The sequence below is a fragment of the Epargyreus clarus genome, unplaced genomic scaffold, assembly GCF_041222505.1.
Source record: "Epargyreus clarus isolate Ecla_fem2 unplaced genomic scaffold, WU_Ecla_fem_2.2 ptg000002l, whole genome shotgun sequence".
Classification (NCBI taxonomy): domain Eukaryota; kingdom Metazoa; phylum Arthropoda; class Insecta; order Lepidoptera; family Hesperiidae; genus Epargyreus; species Epargyreus clarus.
In genome coordinates this window covers 10,738,160-10,756,400 of record NW_027332210.1, presented here as the reverse complement: position 1 = coordinate 10,756,400, position 18,241 = coordinate 10,738,160, and the positions used below count along the sequence as shown (strand labels likewise).

General features: G+C 34.5%; 1 protein-coding gene across 4 annotated transcripts; it reads left to right on the top strand.

Moving 5' to 3' along the window:
• The first annotated feature begins 1,976 nt into the window (after positions 1–1,976).
• On the top strand, positions 1,977–17,519 carry LOC140747590 (uncharacterized). Of its 4 annotated transcripts, none has more exons than XM_073080150.1 (6): positions 1,977–2,053; positions 2,874–3,024; positions 5,242–6,090; positions 6,463–6,598; positions 14,597–14,799; positions 15,430–17,519. In XM_073080150.1, the coding sequence occupies exons 2-6, from the start codon at positions 2,905–2,907 to the stop codon at positions 15,697–15,699; spliced, it is 1,578 nt and encodes a 525-aa protein (XP_072936251.1). In that variant the 5' UTR covers positions 1,977–2,053; positions 2,874–2,904; the 3' UTR covers positions 15,700–17,519. The 4 variants fall into 4 exon arrangements, with proteins under 4 accessions (XP_072936251.1, XP_072936244.1, XP_072936261.1 ...); XM_073080143.1 differs by having other exon boundaries at positions 1,983–2,053; positions 2,720–3,024; XM_073080160.1 differs by having other exon boundaries at positions 2,004–2,053; positions 2,806–3,024.
• Positions 17,520–18,241: the final 722 nt, after the last annotated feature.

Here is an 18,241-nt window from a genome sequence, read left to right as displayed (position 1 = left end):
CGGGTGCATGAAAATTATAGGTCTACCATTTTGGAGCGCCATATTGTATTTAGTATGACGACAATAAGCTCATCATGCTGTCTTATTCAAATCCAAAGTTTATGTAAGTAAAAATTAAATTCAATCGATTTGAGTTAACTGGTTTAAAACAAGGTTTGATTCTCACGTACGAACTACTAAGGCTATAAACCTTTTATTTAACTTGTAATAAAAAGACAAAGTAAATCAAAAATGTGAATAATACGATTAAAAGATTCTAAATTCGTTATAACATTTGATCTTCTGATACATACCAGCTAACAAAGCAAGTTAAATAAGGGTTTATAAAAAGACAGACATTCAAAAATGTAAAGAATCTGGTTAACAGATTCTAATAAACAATTCATGGAATATTGTAACCGTAATCTATTCAAAGGAGAGTAATCCAATCCTGTTCGAAACTTTTCTAATTGGCAGCTCTGGCGTTAATTGGGCCGCGGGGAATAGATAAATACTGAATGTCTCGGTACGGGCCGAGGTATGACAGAAACAGCTTTATTTCTGTCTGTTTCTAAGGCGAAAATAGAATTTCCTGCTTCACGAAGTTATCTAAATAAATTAAAAATATTTTCAAGGTCCTATATCAATTTTGAAGAACTAACTAACAATACATCTATATTAATAGCAGCGTATTAATAGCAGATTTTTGTTGCCTTTAGTTGTACTAAGTGAAGCCTTAATTATTTCCATATTTTTTGTTTTATAGCATAGAAGTAACATAGGATCTTGCAGTACATCTGGTGGTGAGTCACTATCGTTTATTGACATATATAAGTGAACAACTCCATTTAGAGTAAGCTCTACCGTAGCTACTCCTGAGGAATGAGACTGTGTATCACACCCTTCCACTGGAATGAACAAAAATGGGAGTTGTGGTGGTACTGATTAAGCCATACTAGCTCTACTGGACCTTCCGATATTACACACGTTTGAATATGCCCCTTACTAGGAATCAAACCCGGAACTTTCATAATATAACGCAATATTACTGTGCAGTACACTTAGTATGAGTTTTTACGTTTTTACTAAAATGTCTGTTTTTGTATTTGTTTACGTATTTGCCCATATTTTCCAATCAGCGCCTCTAGCGGACTGTATCAGAACTGATTGGAAATGTATGGGACATACGTAAACAAAAACAGTCATCTTAGTAAAAACGTAATAACTCATACTAAGGGTACATATTATAAAGCACAGATATACACAATACCTACAATGATTCAAATACGGGTTTAGGAACTAAACAACATTAGCAAAGACCCCTTATTGACCCGACCCAGATTGTTTTCATCAAAAGGGTTAGGGGATGATGTGAGGATTACACCGTGTCTATTTTTACTACGAGGGATGAAAAATACCCTTATGATATGTATCTGGGAAATGATAGTTCTATTTACAATTCGAACACGTTTTAAGAAAGATTTTCTTACTTCCTCACATTACTATTTGCTATAATCTTATATATAAAATTCACGTGTCACAATGTCATTTACCGTACTCCCCAGAAATGGCTTTACCGATTTTAACCAAATTTTATATGCATATTCAGTAGGTCTGAGAATCGGCCACTATCTATTTTTCATAAGTAAACTTCCCTAAGTGATAAGGGTTTTTCACCCTTCGGCATCGGAACGGCATGCGTTGCGATGCGGAGTCGGAGTTCGGGATTCGATTCCATCGACACTTACCTTTATAAAACGAATTTTCATTTAGAGTTCCATTTTACATCTGAGTGTTTATGTATCCTTGTGTGTGTATATGACAATCACAATACAAAGCACACATAAGTAGCTGAAAAACGGAGAGAAGAAACATTTTTATATTTTTGATCCTTTATAAAATTTCGCCTGAAACTGCAATTTTCCTTAGTAGTATGACGCGCCGAACCTGATATGTTGAACCTCCTCGCCACCGGGGGCAATCTAATCAAGTTAATTAGACGACTTGCTCTCAGTGCTCGGAGACCAGTGAACGACTTGCTAAATAACCTCTGAACACACTTTAAAATAATTTTGTAAGTAAAGTTCAGTAGGATATTCTAGTGTGACAGTGTGCTTATGTGTAGTGTGTGTGATAAAGAAAAAAATATTATATGTTATAAAAATATAAAATATAAAAAGTTGTGTTCAAAGTTTTTATGGTTTGAATAGTGTGACAAGGGTTTACAAGGGTGGCAAACTTCTGGTAAGGGAGAGACACTTATACGTGGTATTTCTACTTAGTCCTCAGGGGTAGCAATGCATCTGATCTTAGGTAATATGCCAATCTTATCTGGGTTTGATTACAGATTTAATTTTTTTATTTGCCATCAGGTGGACTGCATGTTAATATGTTTTTTTAAGGTGGTAGAACCCCCTGCGGTTCGACTCCGGCGACACCACCGCCACATCTAGTTCTGCCTAATAACAGCAGTGTTAGGTGCTGCTGTGTTCCGTTTTGAAGGGTGTGGTAAGGGAGACAGAGTTTTCCGAGGCGTTCCAGCTCAGTCCTTAGGGGTAGCGGCGCATCTGTGGCCGACCTCAGGTAGGAATATCATATCTTATGTGGGGCTGATTACAGATGTCCATGGGCGTCAGTAGCCACTTACCATCAGGTGGACTGCATGGTCGTCTGCTACTCCTATATTATTAAAAATGCTATTTTAAAAAAATGTTACTCATAATGCAGTATTTTGTTCTAGATCGAACAATAAGTAGTAAGTTAGTTCTAAAAACGTAAGATCATTGTGTACTTAACATGACGTTTTCACACTTCATGTTTGACTAGTTATTTTTAAAGTAGTGTAAAGTTTGTTTTGAACATAACAAGACTAAACTTAGTGATATAACTTAAAGGATTTGTGAAAATAAATGTTAGAATAATAAAATGGGGCCAAAATTAGAAGATTTGGATACAGATGGGGTTGTAAAGGTGTTGGAAAATTGGGAAATGGATGAGTTTGTTGACTTTGTGGAGGAGAAGAAAATTGATGGGCGGAAGTTGATGGTGAGTATATATCTAATACTAAATATCAAAATTAAGTGCTTTTTGTGTTCGGGAATCGAATTTAGAAATCTTGCACGTGACAGTGTGCAAAAAATATTAGTGGAAGCTTTGGTATTTTTTATGTATTTTTTTATATTTATCAAATAAAAATATATTTTCTAAAATCAACGTTTAATAAAATTAAACTTTCATTAACATTACCATATTATCTTAAAGGTATTTAAAGTAATTATATATATTATAGAAGAAAACAGCACTAAGGGTTTTTAAAAAGTAAATATCTGTGTGAAATGCAAGTTTTGCTTTTTGCGTCCTGAATACGCCTTATTTTAGTGATGAGCAATAATTTTTAACAAATCTTTAAAAAAATCTCCTTATTACAATGAAGGAAGACGTTTCGTGACAAATAAAAATATTAATTAATTTAAGCCAAATGTATGAATCTACCGAATGTATCGCAATTAAACATTCATACAAAATTGCTAATAATTTTGTCAGGCGCTGTTACGAGTGTCGTAACCTGAATTACTTACAAATTTATTTCATAGAAAAAAACAGTATATTCGTCACTGGACTGGTCAGGAGTTAATAATATATGATCGATTTCACAGGTATGTGTACAGGTGTGCGTTTCCTAATTTTCGTTCAGTAGTGGCCTAGTCACCATTGCAAAGAACTCTTCGGAAGAGGAACAATTCTTAATCTTGAGTAACTTACCATAAAGTAGTATAAAATGTCATTGCCATAAAGTATTACTTTACTGCGTTCAATTCACATACGCAACTATTAGGAACCCCATTAGCTCAACGATAATTTCCGTTGTAACAATTATCAATACAAACAACGATTTGCATACCAAAATGATCGAAGCGTACGTATTTAATTGTTATGCTATTCGGCATTTCGATAATATTCTGTATTAGTAATTACTGATTTGAATTTGAACTATCAATCAGCATAATTGAATATTTCGGTTAAATAAACTTGGATAAATTACAATCAGAATAATTTACCATCAAAAATAAGTATGCTAATATCTCTCATTTGTTCATTATTGTTACACTACTGGACACGACTACTTTTAAAAATGTAGTAGGTACCTTATAATATTTCATTAAAAGAGTTGTTATACACAATATTTGGGATAGGCAGGCATTAAACTGACCAATGTCTAGAGTAATAAGCTTGTATTTTCGAGGCAGAGAAGAGATAGAGTTTTATTCCACAATATCACTCCCACAATTTAGACGAAGCCAACGACACCTCATAGTTATGTTAAAATCCGTTAACCCGTTCAAGCTTTAGGACATGCCTAAGAATGAAATATAGAAACGATCGAAAAACATTTCCCTCTGCATTCGGTTCAAAGTATTTTTTAAAAAATCATACCAATCGCTTTACAAAATAACTTTTCCTAACTTCGACCCATGTGTATTTGAAACATAAATGCACGCGAGCTATTTCGAAGTTAAAGTTTTCAAGGAAAATGATTTATTGCTTTGAATTTGGCTTTATTTTATTTAGTATTATTGGCGGGTGTTCAATATATTTAATATTTATTATTTCCTTATTTAGGGTGGTACCTACAACTCTTTTTACTTTTTGTACTCGTATTACAGCATTGCTAGAATCACGGTGTTCTATATTGAGGATTATATTTCAGACCTAAGATATGACAACGCATAGTGGTTACTTAGTTAATATTCTTACTATATTTGATATTCTTTTTATGTGTATAAAACATAATGTTTATCGTGATAAATCTCAAATAATGTTCACTAGGCAAGTAATAATAGACTCGGTTATGCTTAAATGTCATTTAATTATTATCATATCTGTATGTAGAGCTATGAGAGTATCAAATCGTAAAATTTCATTCCTCTTATGTGTTATGTGATAGATTTATTAAGTTAGCACTTAAATAAATATTAATTACAAATAAAGTTGCCATTTCTAAATGCCCTTATAATCTAACTTACGCATAGTAATATATCAACCAAACTTTCAATATTTATAGTTCATAAGTGGCCATAAAATTTGATGTACGATAGCTTAAATTCAACAGACGCAAAGTACTAACAAGCCGATAAATATATCCAATCTCCCCCATTATCAATGGCTCTCAATTAGATCAACACCGTAAATCCTCCGAACTGTCTCAATTTGAAAAGTTGGGAACTTGAGAAGTTAGACAGTTATCGGCGTCGTAATTTTCAGGAAGTCACAGAGGGAATCGTGAAGCTATGGCGCCCGAGGGCGAACGCGAAGAAATTTATATCATTCACACAAGATTTGAAAAATGATCCCGAAAAATATTTGAAGAAGACCAAAGATAACGTTATTACTATAAAAGAAACGAATATATGCGTCGATAGTGCGTATCAAACTGTTAGCGTTCGGAAAATAAGCCAAGACACTTCTAATTTTAATAGAGTTGAAGATATTTTAAAGAAAATAGTCGCTCCTAAAAGCTTTTTGTATAGAAATCAGACAAAACCCGAAAGGGCTGTTACGTCATACTTACCCATGGATGCAGGTACGGGAAAGAAGCCAAAAAAAATCTTCAGATTAAGTTCTTATGAATATCCTATTTTCGACTTACGGTCAAGGTTCTCGAAGACAAAAAATTGTGCAGACAGAGGATACTATTCAGTGAAACCTACATCCAAATTCTATGTTCAAAAGTCTTATAAGAAAATTGACGCTAGACCAAAATATAAGTCTTTAGGCGCTGCCGAAGAACTACACGATCAAATATCTGATGATCATTTCTATGAAGATCTGTGTTATTATGATGTAGACAAAGAAAAAAATAAAACAAATCCTGCACCAACAAATCCGACCCAAGTGAAACCGTGTATGGTTAAAATTCAGGAACTTTTCCAATCTTTCCAATCGTTCAAACTCCCATTCTTTAAGAAAAATGAGGAAGTTGTCGAAAAAGTGAAGAAGGAAAGTGTAAAAGAGGGTCCGATATATGAGAATAATGACAGTATTGTTGATATGTACGATTCAATACATGTACCGAAGGATGAAACTGATTCTGGGAATAAAGAAAAACATGAGGTAAGTTTTGTAATTTGTCGTTTAATATGATGCATTTTTGTAGCGGAAGCATTATTTTCTCTTGATTTTTATTGATTGTTGAATTAAGCGTAGACATGTATAATTCAAAACGGAGCTCTGCTAAGAAATTTTGCTTTAAATCTTGAATATAAATAAATACGCATTCTGATCAATCGATCTGAATTCTATCCATAGGTATATTTGAAGATTAGCATAACAAAACTTGGGGAACATGATGCGTGCCAGTACTGATATAGGAAACTAGCAGTTATTTATGATGAAATTGAAGTGGTGATTAACCATGATTTGATATATTTTGATTTGGGGATTTAATTTGAGAACTGAGTTTGTTATCTTTTCTAATATTTCCAGTCCGAGGTAACAGTAGAAGACTATTTGGAGCCAGTTCAAGTAAACAAGGACTACTGTGACGTGGGGCCGAAGCAGAAGGAAGAGTCCTTGCTGGGCTTCATCATGAGCTACTTTGAGACGCGCTTCGGGAGACGAGGTACAGATTTTCTTTGTTTGTATAGCTAATTTGTGACATTAAAAACACATACAGTCCACACTACCAAATTATAAAGCAAGGAGGTTTAACAAAAAAGATTTTAACATTAAACAAGCTTTACAAAAACTACGGCATAAAATGTCCTTGCCCGTACATAGGAATATCGTCATAATTTTATTTGCTGGGTTTCGCTTTCATTTGTGTTTGAGGGAAATGCACTCGAGCAGTATTAGCACGAGCATTGTAAAGCATCTACTCGTGCATATGCACTCGAGTTTTACGCATCGAGTATCATTGGGGAGTCCGTTTCTACGTAGGAAGACAGTTGTGGGGACGGAGCTGTTCTAAATCCGTCCCACATGCACGCAAGTAGCTTAATGGTGGATAAATAAATCATTCCGGTTTCACTGTCGAGTATCACCCGCTTGAGCTTGAGTCTCATATGCCCGAGGAGACAAACCTTAGCGTCACGCACCCTAGTATCGCAGAACAATATTGCCAGTCTTACGTTTGAGCATCACGTGCCCGAGGAGACAGTCAGTCTTTTTACTCATCGAGTGTCATAATTCTGGTCTCACGTTTGAATTTCATATGCCCGAGCAGACTCGCCGTTGCGTCATGCACCCGAGTATTACGCTTCAGTATGCCCAGACGTCGCACGACTAAGCATCATTCATCCACCTCACATGCCCGAGTATAAACGTAAAATTTGAGATAAATCACACGCACATAATACCGGTGCGAGGGACGCGTACAAAATCTACGTCGGAAATTATATCGAACTGGATTATTCGTTATTATGCCCATTTCCGCCGGCCGCTGCCTTTTGAGGCCCCAGTGTAATATCCGATGTAGGAATATTAGAACGGACGTTCGTTGTCTCTCTCGCACACATGTGAATATGCTAGCTATCATAGACTAGTTAGGTGAATAGAAAGTTCAGTAGCTATAAAATTATTTTGCACATTTTTGCGTTTAGTCGACAAATTCTTACTTCGCGACCGTCTCTGGACACGGCTAGTTCACTAAATCTCCAATTTAAAAAAAATGTAATTAGCAAAATCGCTAAAAAATATTAAGGTAAGAGATGTTATCAACTTTATGGTCATGACTTTTTGGGGGCCTGTGTGGGGTTGATTATGGACAACTGTAATCAACTCAAAAAAGGTTTTGAGTTATAATTCTCAGAATCCTAAATTTTAGGCCTAAATTCGTAAGGCTTCTGCAAGCGTTTCACGACACTTTTCAAATAAGACCACAGTAGAGTTTAACAGTTCAGTAAAGTGATACAAAAATAGATGTGACCGAGTTTCAGTCGCAATCTAAGCCTGTCACTCTGAAGGGCTCTGCCATCTTTAACTGTAGACTTCCATTTAGAGCATAGACGTTTGTGTTTATCACCCGCTTATCATGCAGGTCCCGGGTTTATTCCAGGTCAGACATACATTTTCATTAATTTTTTTTTCATATTGTTTGTATCTCTAGTATAGGTATTTCCGTATATTTTTTTCGTTCCATATCGCTGAAAACGCAAAAATCAACTTTATTTGTCTTTTCTACTCTTTGCCAACCAGTAGGTACAATAACAAGCATACGCGAATGAAGCCACAAAAATAGCTAATTAGAATGTCTGATCTCTTCATGATATGTAAACGGGAATGATTATGTTCTTCCATGCTTTGATAAGGGAACTTTTGTGGAGGTTGTTACAGTTATTTTGTTATAGGTTTTCAGGGCGAGGTTCCAACTATGATATTTTATGAGTTACGGTGTATCAAAGGTAAATTAAATATTACTTGCTTTAACAGTAAAATAAATAAAATCTAGTAATTATTGGTAATGAGGGCTAGATTGTAATGTCTATTGTAAATGACATATTGTCACATTAACGACATAGATTTGTACCTACCCTATTTTGGTAAATAATGATTTTAGATTTGATTTGTTTCCTCTCTTAAACTCTTAGCCCTTTAAATCAGAACATTCAGAACACAGCAGTACTTGACACTATTGTTTTAAGGCAGAAGAAAGTGGTAATTCTAGGTTCGACCCACCCCGTGCCTGAGTTTCACAAAATTCAAAAAGGTATAAGATTTTTGCTATTTACAAAAATTGTACAAATTAAAATTTAATATATTTCTTCTAATATTAATAAATCACTACATCACATTGTTCTTTACAAAACCCTTACAATTGTCTAAAGAACAAAGACAAAGAATGAAAACAATAATAAAATTAATTTGTAGAACAATACTTCGAAATAATTAATTCAAACTAATCTATTTACTTATGACAACACGGGCTACTTTCTCAGGACATTCCTTTATTTTGTCTTCACTCGTGTCATGTGGGCGACATGTGTATAAGGCGGGGATGACGCGTTATCGATAAATTTAATGCATTTTAAATAAGATTGAAAGAGAACATAAATGAAATAAATTTAATTCATGTCGATTTTATTTAGGTTTTGATTGTATTTGTGTGATAAATGAATTTTAATCTTATTAGTTTTAATGAATCTTTCCATAGGACAGTTCTAAATTCGTCTGTATATTATTTTTCATATTATAACAATAGTTTACAAGTTTTTTTTAATCTATGTAAAATATAAAAATAGAAGAAACCTTGGAGAAATTTTCTACGTCAAAAATAGAAAAAATATGTCTCGTACCATAATTTTGATCACCGTGTTTGTTTACTTGTGTGTTTTTTTCTACACAAGACATCCTTGTTGTAATTTTTAATTTTCTTACTGTGCCTAACTCTATTTAGCTTACTTTAAATTAAAACTATTTTATCGATAACAAATATCACTTTCACACTTATCAACACATTCTTATAAGTGCATTCCCTGAAGAGTACTCATATTTATTTTATTTAAGAAAATAAAAATAAAAGTGTTTTAGTGTGAGATATTTCCAGTGTAAAGTTAGTAACGAAGTGTCTATCTCATTGCTAACAAGTGTATCTAAGTGCAGTGTAAAGTGCGTGTAATGTGTATATTACAATATTGAGTTCGAGACAAGTGATTTGCAGTGTTTTTAACAAACCTTGTAATTTCGGAAACTTTTATAAATAATTTGGGACTCAAATTGTATAAACATACATTTTTATTTGTATTGTATTTGTACAAGTATGTTTGTTGTAATTTAGGATGGCCTATAAATTATTTTTTCATACGTTTTATTACACTCGTACTTACTACGGTTACTTTCTACGGGTACTGACATTTTAATATCATGGAGATTTCATGTTATTATAAAAAGAAAATCATGTAGATTTCTTCAAAATGTTTTCCTTCATCATCAAAGATATTAAATTTTCATAAGTAATTGAGAACTTTTAAGAAACACATTGCTTATAGTATAGTACAGTAGTATGAATATTCCTATGGCGTACATTTGCATGCAAAGCCGAGTCACACTATTCTGAATAGTTTCGTAAGCAAGTTCCATTAATTAAGAAACTTGCAGATTATTAAGCGGGAAGGGTGTTAATCAGAGTTAATTGATATCCCCCGCCGGACTATGAATCAACGGTTCGCCTTGGGAGTAGAGTATCCATGATTTGCAATCAAATAATTGTGAAATTAATATTTATATTTATAATAATATGTGTAGTTGTGACGTCATCGTATTCGTCAACCCATTATTGTCTAGCTGGGCATGGGTCTCCTCTCAGAATGAGAAGGATTTGGTCATAACACAGCGCGCTGGCCAAGTGCGTATTGGTAGACCTATTTGATGTTTTTTTCTTTTTTTTTTAAGATTCTCAAGTATGCTTTCCTCACGATGTTTTCCTTCACCGTTTTACCCAGTAAAATTAATAAATTAATTACTAAAACGCACATAACTTTGAAAAATGGAGGTGTGCCTGGTATTGAACCTCAGACCCCTCGATTGAGAGACCGAGATTTAACTAGGTACGAGGGTATCAATGCTTTTAATAGTACTGTAGTTGTATGACTGTGATTAAATTAAATTCATACCCATAATACATTAAATTACACTCTTCTTATAAAAACAACAAACAATCAACTACTTTACATTCAGGTCACTTCAGACTTAAATCAGTAACATAGATAATTGGGCAGCTTGAAAAAAAAAACATACATATTTTTATTTTAATTAGTACTTGTGTTCTATTTATCCGTGTATGTTACATTTTATCTCTTATACCCGTACAAATCTGTTAAAATATTTTAAATAGTGAAATATTTACTTTAATATAAAACCCTGTTTGAAGCCGCCCGTATCCATGAGCGAGGGCTTCAAAATAGTACGTATCTCTTACGAAATCCGCTTCTTCAAAGCGGGAAAACATAAATAAACAGCTTGAAAAAACTCCAAGTGTCTTGTAAACTCGAATTTTTGTACAATGTGGTTAAACTATAACCAATTTAGTCTCATAACATTACATTAGATTACAATATTAATGTCATTAGTACTTACGTCACGCGGTCTGCGTGCTAATTTAGTTGTCCTTTAGTATAAAATAAAAATTGGGATTGTTTTCTATCAACAAAATTGATGGTCACCCTACACCCAAAGTTAGTGAGTAAGGCTGGCGTCAGTGTAAATTAAAACTTGTTGTGAACAACTAATCTGGGAGTAAATGACGCATCGCTGTAAACTATTGTCTTAGTGATAATAAATTATTGGAAATCTTTTTTAATTTTGAAGGTGGTAGAACATTTTTTGGTTCGACTCCGGTGACACCATTGCCACACCCATTTCTCTTTTAACAGTGTTAAGCTGTTGTGTTCTGGTTTGAAGGGTGTGGTAAGGAAGACATACTTTTCCGAGGTGTTCCAGCTTAGTCCTCAGGGGTAGATGCGCATCTGTAGCCGACCTCAGGTAGGAATATGTAATCCTATCTGGGGTTGATTACAGATGTCTATGGGAGGCAGTAGCTATTTACCATCAGATGGATAGTTTGATTGCTATTTTAAATTAAAAAAATACGTACGGACATTCTTGATATTTCTCTACACTTAATAAAATCCGTATAATTTAAATTGCATGAGTGTATGTATGTAATTTGTGTATACTATAAAGATCGACAGAATTTCGAAAACTTCAATATTTTGTTCGACAGGTTTCGTGTTCTTTTTTGGTCTTAAATTCGTAAGCTTTTGAAGTTTTGCCAACTTCAAAAACTTAGTTACTTACTTCAAAAACTTGAAAGCTTGGTAACTTTCCTTGTACGGTTTCTCTAAGTCTAAGTGAATTTAATGCATACAAAATTTGAAAATATGGTGCAAATATTTAAAATGTTTTGTGGAAAAAAAATCAACACAAAATATCAATTTAATATGTAATAAATTAAGGAAACAGCACACACTATTCATGCTCAAATTTGTTCTAACTAACAGAATATTGTACTTTTCTTAGGTTTTCATAATGTACCTTTAAATATGACAATTTATAAAACAGTATTTATTTTAAAATTATAGACATACACCTAATTACTATTTACATAGACTATGCAGTAGAAATGTAATGGAATTTGGTAACACACTTCGTGCATAACACAAGTCCTAGTAAAAATCTTTCAAAGATGTGTTCTGTGATGTGATAGACTGTGATATGATTGACGATGTGTTGGTGGATCAAAGTGAGTGTGCCTCTGTTATACAACCTTGGAGTACGTGTGGGAACCACCAGCGTCGACTGCGTGTACCGGCTGGTGCACTGCCTCACCGATGTTATTGCAGGTTATAACAATAACATAAACTAATAATAATGACATAAATTAATAACAATGAAATAATATCCTGTACCGCCTGCTACTAATAAATAAATTACTTAAGTGTTGCTTGCCAAAGTACGAAAGTTGACAATTCAACAAATCTACCTACTAATTGTCATTTCTCGATGTTTGGTAGGCAAAACATTGGGTAGATAATTGTTTTTAATAACGGGTAAGATGAGCGCTCAGTTCTCGTTAGTGCTAAAAATGATATAGTTTACAACAGTTGCCTCATATATGTTATTGAAGCATATAACAATAACATAAATCACTTTAATATTGTAATAATACATATATGTCAAGCGCCCAGAAATGGTCAGTGATGAAGTGATTTCCGTATGTGGCGGTTTCGCTGCCTTATGTTGCCTTCTGTATGAATGTTATTCCAGGTTCATACAATAACATAACAGAGTAAACATTATAAATTGGTTGAGATTATACAAGCTAAGTTTTAGAATAAAGGACAATGCCCATGAAAGTATGGACCGCCGTCCAGAGTTGCATCAAATTGAAACTTGTTGTGGACGATGTATAATTAACCAAATACTACCACCAATAATTATTTTTTAGATCAGCACCCGGGTTCTGAAGTTATTTACCAAAATGTTACATAACCTTAAAATCAAAAATATCCGACGATAGATTGATGGTCGGTTTTAACTGATAGTAGGTACCTATAATGTAGTTCGATTAACATATTCCATTTACTTTTAAAGGTAGTAGGTAAAAAAACCTAAAATAATCCTAAAAACCTAAAATAATGAATTCCGAGTATAAAATACGGCCATTTTAATTTTTAAGAACAACAATCAACATTTCGTCTTATTTTATCTTAAATGGAACCCCCTTTTTCAAAGAAACTATTCTGATCTACAAACTATGTAAAAAAATCAAAAAATAATTTTAATACTACTTTAATTTTGATGCATGAGAAAAATCATTAATCAAAACACTAATAGATCTTATTGCATTCCGAGTACACAATTCCGCCATTTTAATTTTTAAGAAGAACAATCGACATTTCGTCTTATTTTATCTTAAATGGAATCCCCTGTTCAAAGAAACTATTCTGATCGACAAATTATGTAAAAAAATCAAAAAATAATTTTAATATTAATTTCAATTTGACGCATGAGAAAAATCAGTACCAAGAATGGGCATTCTCCTTTGGTATTGCCGTAACAAAATGTTGTATTGCCTGACAAAAGTTATAACACTAACATAACAAAGACTCAGTTGTATTTCCGTTACTTCGTTATTAAAAAGCCAATGAACATTTTACGGAATTTTTCGAGTGGTATATTCCTGTTCCAAATTGAACTTCCTTATTAAATCAAAGGCCATAAATTCAAGAAATGAGCGTCGAATATTTTTTGATTCCACGGGAAAATAAGAAAGTTTTTTGGAGTATTCGAGCATAGCCGATGGCCGGCTCCCCATTTCCGGTAGCGCGAGCAAACAATTTTTGATGACATTTCAGGCTCTAAAATTTTACATATTCCAAAAATAAGAGTTGAGTACTTATAATCAAATCCAGGACTACTCGTATAAGTAACGCATTTTTAATAATACAGAGATCTATGTGGGTTTCTTTTTAGGGAGAAAGATCTAGGCTATAGTCCCCCCCGATCTAATAAAATCTTAATTAGAAGACGTTATATATGATTGAGAGCTTTTAAAGCTTCCATCCAGCCTTTCCTTCACTATCAAAGCAAGTGATAATTAATTAGCAATACAAACACAACACCGATATGTTTGAAATTTCAACCCTCAAAGAGGCCTAATTAATTAGGGTCTACTAACTAGGGTACATGTGTTTCGCTCAGTTGCTCCGTCGATGCGCCCTTGAGTAGCTCAACCCTAGTTGGTAGTGATGTCTATTGTGCTGTATATTTTTAATGCGTGAAGAAGGGTGGTGCAGACAGTATGGTTTAAAATATACACCATCATATATGCTGATAGCGAATTCTCGCGATGTAATTTTTAATTAATTTCAGAAAATCGAGGAGGTTTTCAATTCATATGAATCTTTTGATTAATCTAACTTAATTTAAATTTAAATCAATGTTTTTGATTTCTGCAAAATAACGCCTGAGACTACTTCATCGACTCATTACTGTCCCACTGTTTGCCACAGGTCTCCTCTCAGGCCCTATCTATAGTCTAACGCGCTGGCCAAGAGCAAATTGGTACACTTTACATACCTTTGACAACTTTTACATACTAACTATAGACGTTTATCTCCAGAAACAAACGACACGACGCAATCCGAAGACTCCGACGGCGAGGTGTGTGAGCGGGAGCCGACATGGGAGAAGCACATGGCTGACCGGCCGCTGCCTGTGCCGGTGGAGAGCGAGCCCTACTACATGAATGTGGATAGAAATGAAGCTGAGAACCTGTTGCGAGGACAGCCGGATGGGACGTTCGTGTTGAGGCCTTCGAGTCAGGTAAGGGAATTTTCGAGGTAAAACCATGTGAGGAGGTGCCACGTCTATCGGTACCACGTCTATCGTTCTTGAGGTGAAAGGATGTTGATTACGGCTGATTTACATATGAGGTGATCATCTTAAATCTTAGGAGTAGCAACGCATGCGTAATCAGCTTCAGCCAAAAAGCTGGATCTATATGGAGATGGTTACGAATGTCCTTATGCGATTCGATCAATTCGCAGAAATCCTCGATATGTCGATTTATGCTTATTATGTAGGTTTATTTATGTAGGCTTTTCAACAGTTGTGAAACACAGTTTCACACGGTGACAGTACCTCAGCTACACTTCATAGCAACAGAGAAGCCCTGCTGTGTTTTACTTTGAAAAGTGTAAGGAAGAAAATAAAATTAAAGGGAGTAACCTTGAAAAGTAGCGAAACATTGATTCCAGTTATCTCTTCTGTTTTATATGTAAGACTACAAATGTCTACAGGCAGTAGTGACCACTTAACAGCGGACTATATGCTTGGTTGTTCAAAATAATACTAAAATCATATTTCTCTAACAATCAAGACGTCTTCCATTCTAGCCGAATCGACTTTTTTCTAACGACCAATTCTGATTTCTTTTAAAATGTTTCTTTCCAGCCAAGCCACGCCTACACCCTCAGCGTGTCCTGCGCCAACGCTGTCCACAACGTCGGAGTCAGGCGGCGTCCAGACGGCCGTGTGGCTCTCGGCTTTGCGAGACGAGGCGAAAGGAGCTTCACCAGCGTGACGTCATTGCTACGTCATCATAAGAAGCGAAGATTGTTGTTAGTCGCTGGTGGTGACGTTATTGGTGCTACCACGCTGAATGAAACTCCACACTACTATCAAACGCCTAGTAATATTCCTATTACGCAGATTAGACAGTAGTTGTAGATCCTTCGAAGTTTTGCCAAAGCACGGTTACTCTTCTATCCATTAGATTTTTGAAGTCCACTGCCGAATATAGGCTTTCAGATAGTTGTGTGGCGCTTGGCGTCAAGAGTCGAGGCGAGAGGAGCTTCACCAGCGTGACGTCATTACTACGTCATCACAAGAAACGGAGGCTATTGTTAGTCGCTGGTGGTGACGTTATTGGTGCTACTACGCTGAATGAAACACCACATTACTATCAAATCCCAAGTAATATACCTATAACGCAGATAAGGCTGTAGTTTTAAGTTCTTCGATGTTTTGCCAAGGCCAATACACTTCTGTCAGATTTTGAGGTTTACCGCTGGATATAGGCTTCCACACGGATGCGTGGCTTCTTTTTGCGCCCAGACAATAACAGGGAGGTGGTGAATGTTCATAATGCACTTGCACCAGCGCCCGCGACGATCCCGCGTGGCACTCGACATCACGAGAGGAGGCGAGAGCAGCTTTACCTGTGTGACTTCATTGCTATGTCATCATAAGGAGAGAGACGAGGCGAGAGGAGTAATTTGCTGTGTTGCTGTATTGTAATAATTTGAAGAATTGTAACTTTGTCCTTTGTTGTCACTTATTTCTCATAAAATATGTATTTTGTAGCAGATCTCAGACAGGAGTATAATCCTATGTAGGGTTGAATAAAAATGTCCATGGGCGTTAGTGGTAACTTACCATCTGGTGGCCTGCGTGCTCCACTGAAAATGTTGTCAAATTAATTAAATCTCATGTAATTTTGTACTTTCTAATTTACTGAGAATAGCATTACACACATTTTCGCTTAACATTTGTTTGTTCGTGTAGTTAACAAGGTTTCACCAAATGTTTCGTATTTTTGCGAATGAGAGAATATTATTTAGACGTAAAATAAGCCGTGTAATTGTATTTTGTGTGAAGAAAAATATTTAGGAAGGATATTATTTGATGTAATATTAGATGTAGTTATTTATTCTTGAAGCTTTCTGAGGAAAAGACTTATTATATTTTTACGTGGACTAAGTAACCGAATAGAGTCCTAAATAAGGCACTTTTATTTTTCATTGGCAGAAACATATTGTAAATATATTAATACTGTCATTGCGAAATAAGACGATCTACGGATTCACAGTCTGACGGATAGAGGGTTTCGGGTTGGATTTCCGGTTGTGTCGCCTTCTAAACGTTGAATTTATATTTCTGGTCTCTACCTGGGTGTAAATGTTTGATTTCATAGCACTTTGGATATATATTATGGGACTACGTCATAAAAATGTTATTGCGTTTGTCTAAACCGTGAGCATTTATTACTGTCATTATATCGTCACGAATGTATAGACTGGTATAAAAAATTTGGGCGTCTATTTGATTTCTTCATCCGTGTTTATAATATTTTTGTTAACCTTATTACATTTCTGTTTTGGAGATAATTATATTTTGTGAATTTGAAATTATATCAATAAGGAATAAATTTGTTAGTTTTATTTTTTTAATTTGTAATTTACGAAGTAAAGGATATATATTTTTCTCAAAAAATGTTTAGAACATAAATTTTGTAATTAGGTCACTAATGAAAGATTCAACAAAGATTTGTCTAATTCACCCCCTTCCCCCGGCCAACCCACCCTTTCTTTTAAATCCCTTTCAGCGTAATTACTAATTTCAGGCGACAATTTCTAAAGATTCGGCTAGCCTTTATTTCGCTAATATGATCTTTTGTCTTATTGTTGGACCCCAAATGTCTTCTTAATTACTGCAATTTGTTGATCATCTGGAATAAATTGATTAATAAATAATGACTATTATTATTAAATTTGTAGTTTTCTTTACTATCTGTAATTACATTTATTATTTTTGCTGAATACGTCAAATATTTGATTAAGTGAATTTATTTATTTCTCTAATTTACTAGCCTGCCAATGTGATAGATTTTTACCTGCGTATGAAGGGATTATAAATATAAAAAGTCCTTACTCTACCCAAGGATAATCAAAACCATGCAATTGATCAATCGTTTCTGAGTAAATCACCGACATACAAATTTACATACGTATGTGTACATAGCGGTCGAATCCAGAACCTCCTTTTTTGATGTCGGTTAAAAATAGGCGAAATAATACCCCTGAGAACTACGTTGGAAAGGCTTATATTTGTTTCAACATCCTTCAAAACCCAAGATTCATCAATTAATACGACAGTGATGTCTCCGCGTCAAATTATGAAGGTTTCTACCAAACGAACCTTATTGAATGAATACTTCCTTTGGCGCGTTTTAGAAAACAGAACATTGTATTTTTAGAGTGGGATAGTGCGTCGATGTACACATGTTTTTAGAGCGCGACGAGGTCTTGCGCGTAAATGTAACACATAATATATTTATTATGTATATACTTTTAACCATTACTGGTTTGTTCATTTAGAAATATGTTTGAATGTTTAAAAATATCTCTTTAATTACCCTTAAATTCATTCGTATTTTTGTTAATAAGCAAATGTTAAAAATATCAGGTAAAATAAGTTCATTATC

What these genes read in the sequence shown, in the direction of transcription:
- LOC140747590 (XM_073080150.1), top strand. Translation starts at nt 2,905, where the DNA reads ATGGGGCCAAAATTAGAAGATTTGGATACAGATGGGGTTGTAAAGGTG. An exon ending in GGAATAAAGAAAAACATGAG is followed by an intron (nt 6,091 to 6,462) that starts GTAAGTTTTGTA and finishes TAATATTTCCAG; the next exon opens with TCCGAGGTAACAGTAGAAGA. An exon ending in TGTTGAGGCCTTCGAGTCAG is followed by an intron (nt 14,800 to 15,429) that starts GTAAGGGAATTT and finishes GTTTCTTTCCAG; the next exon opens with CCAAGCCACGCCTACACCCT.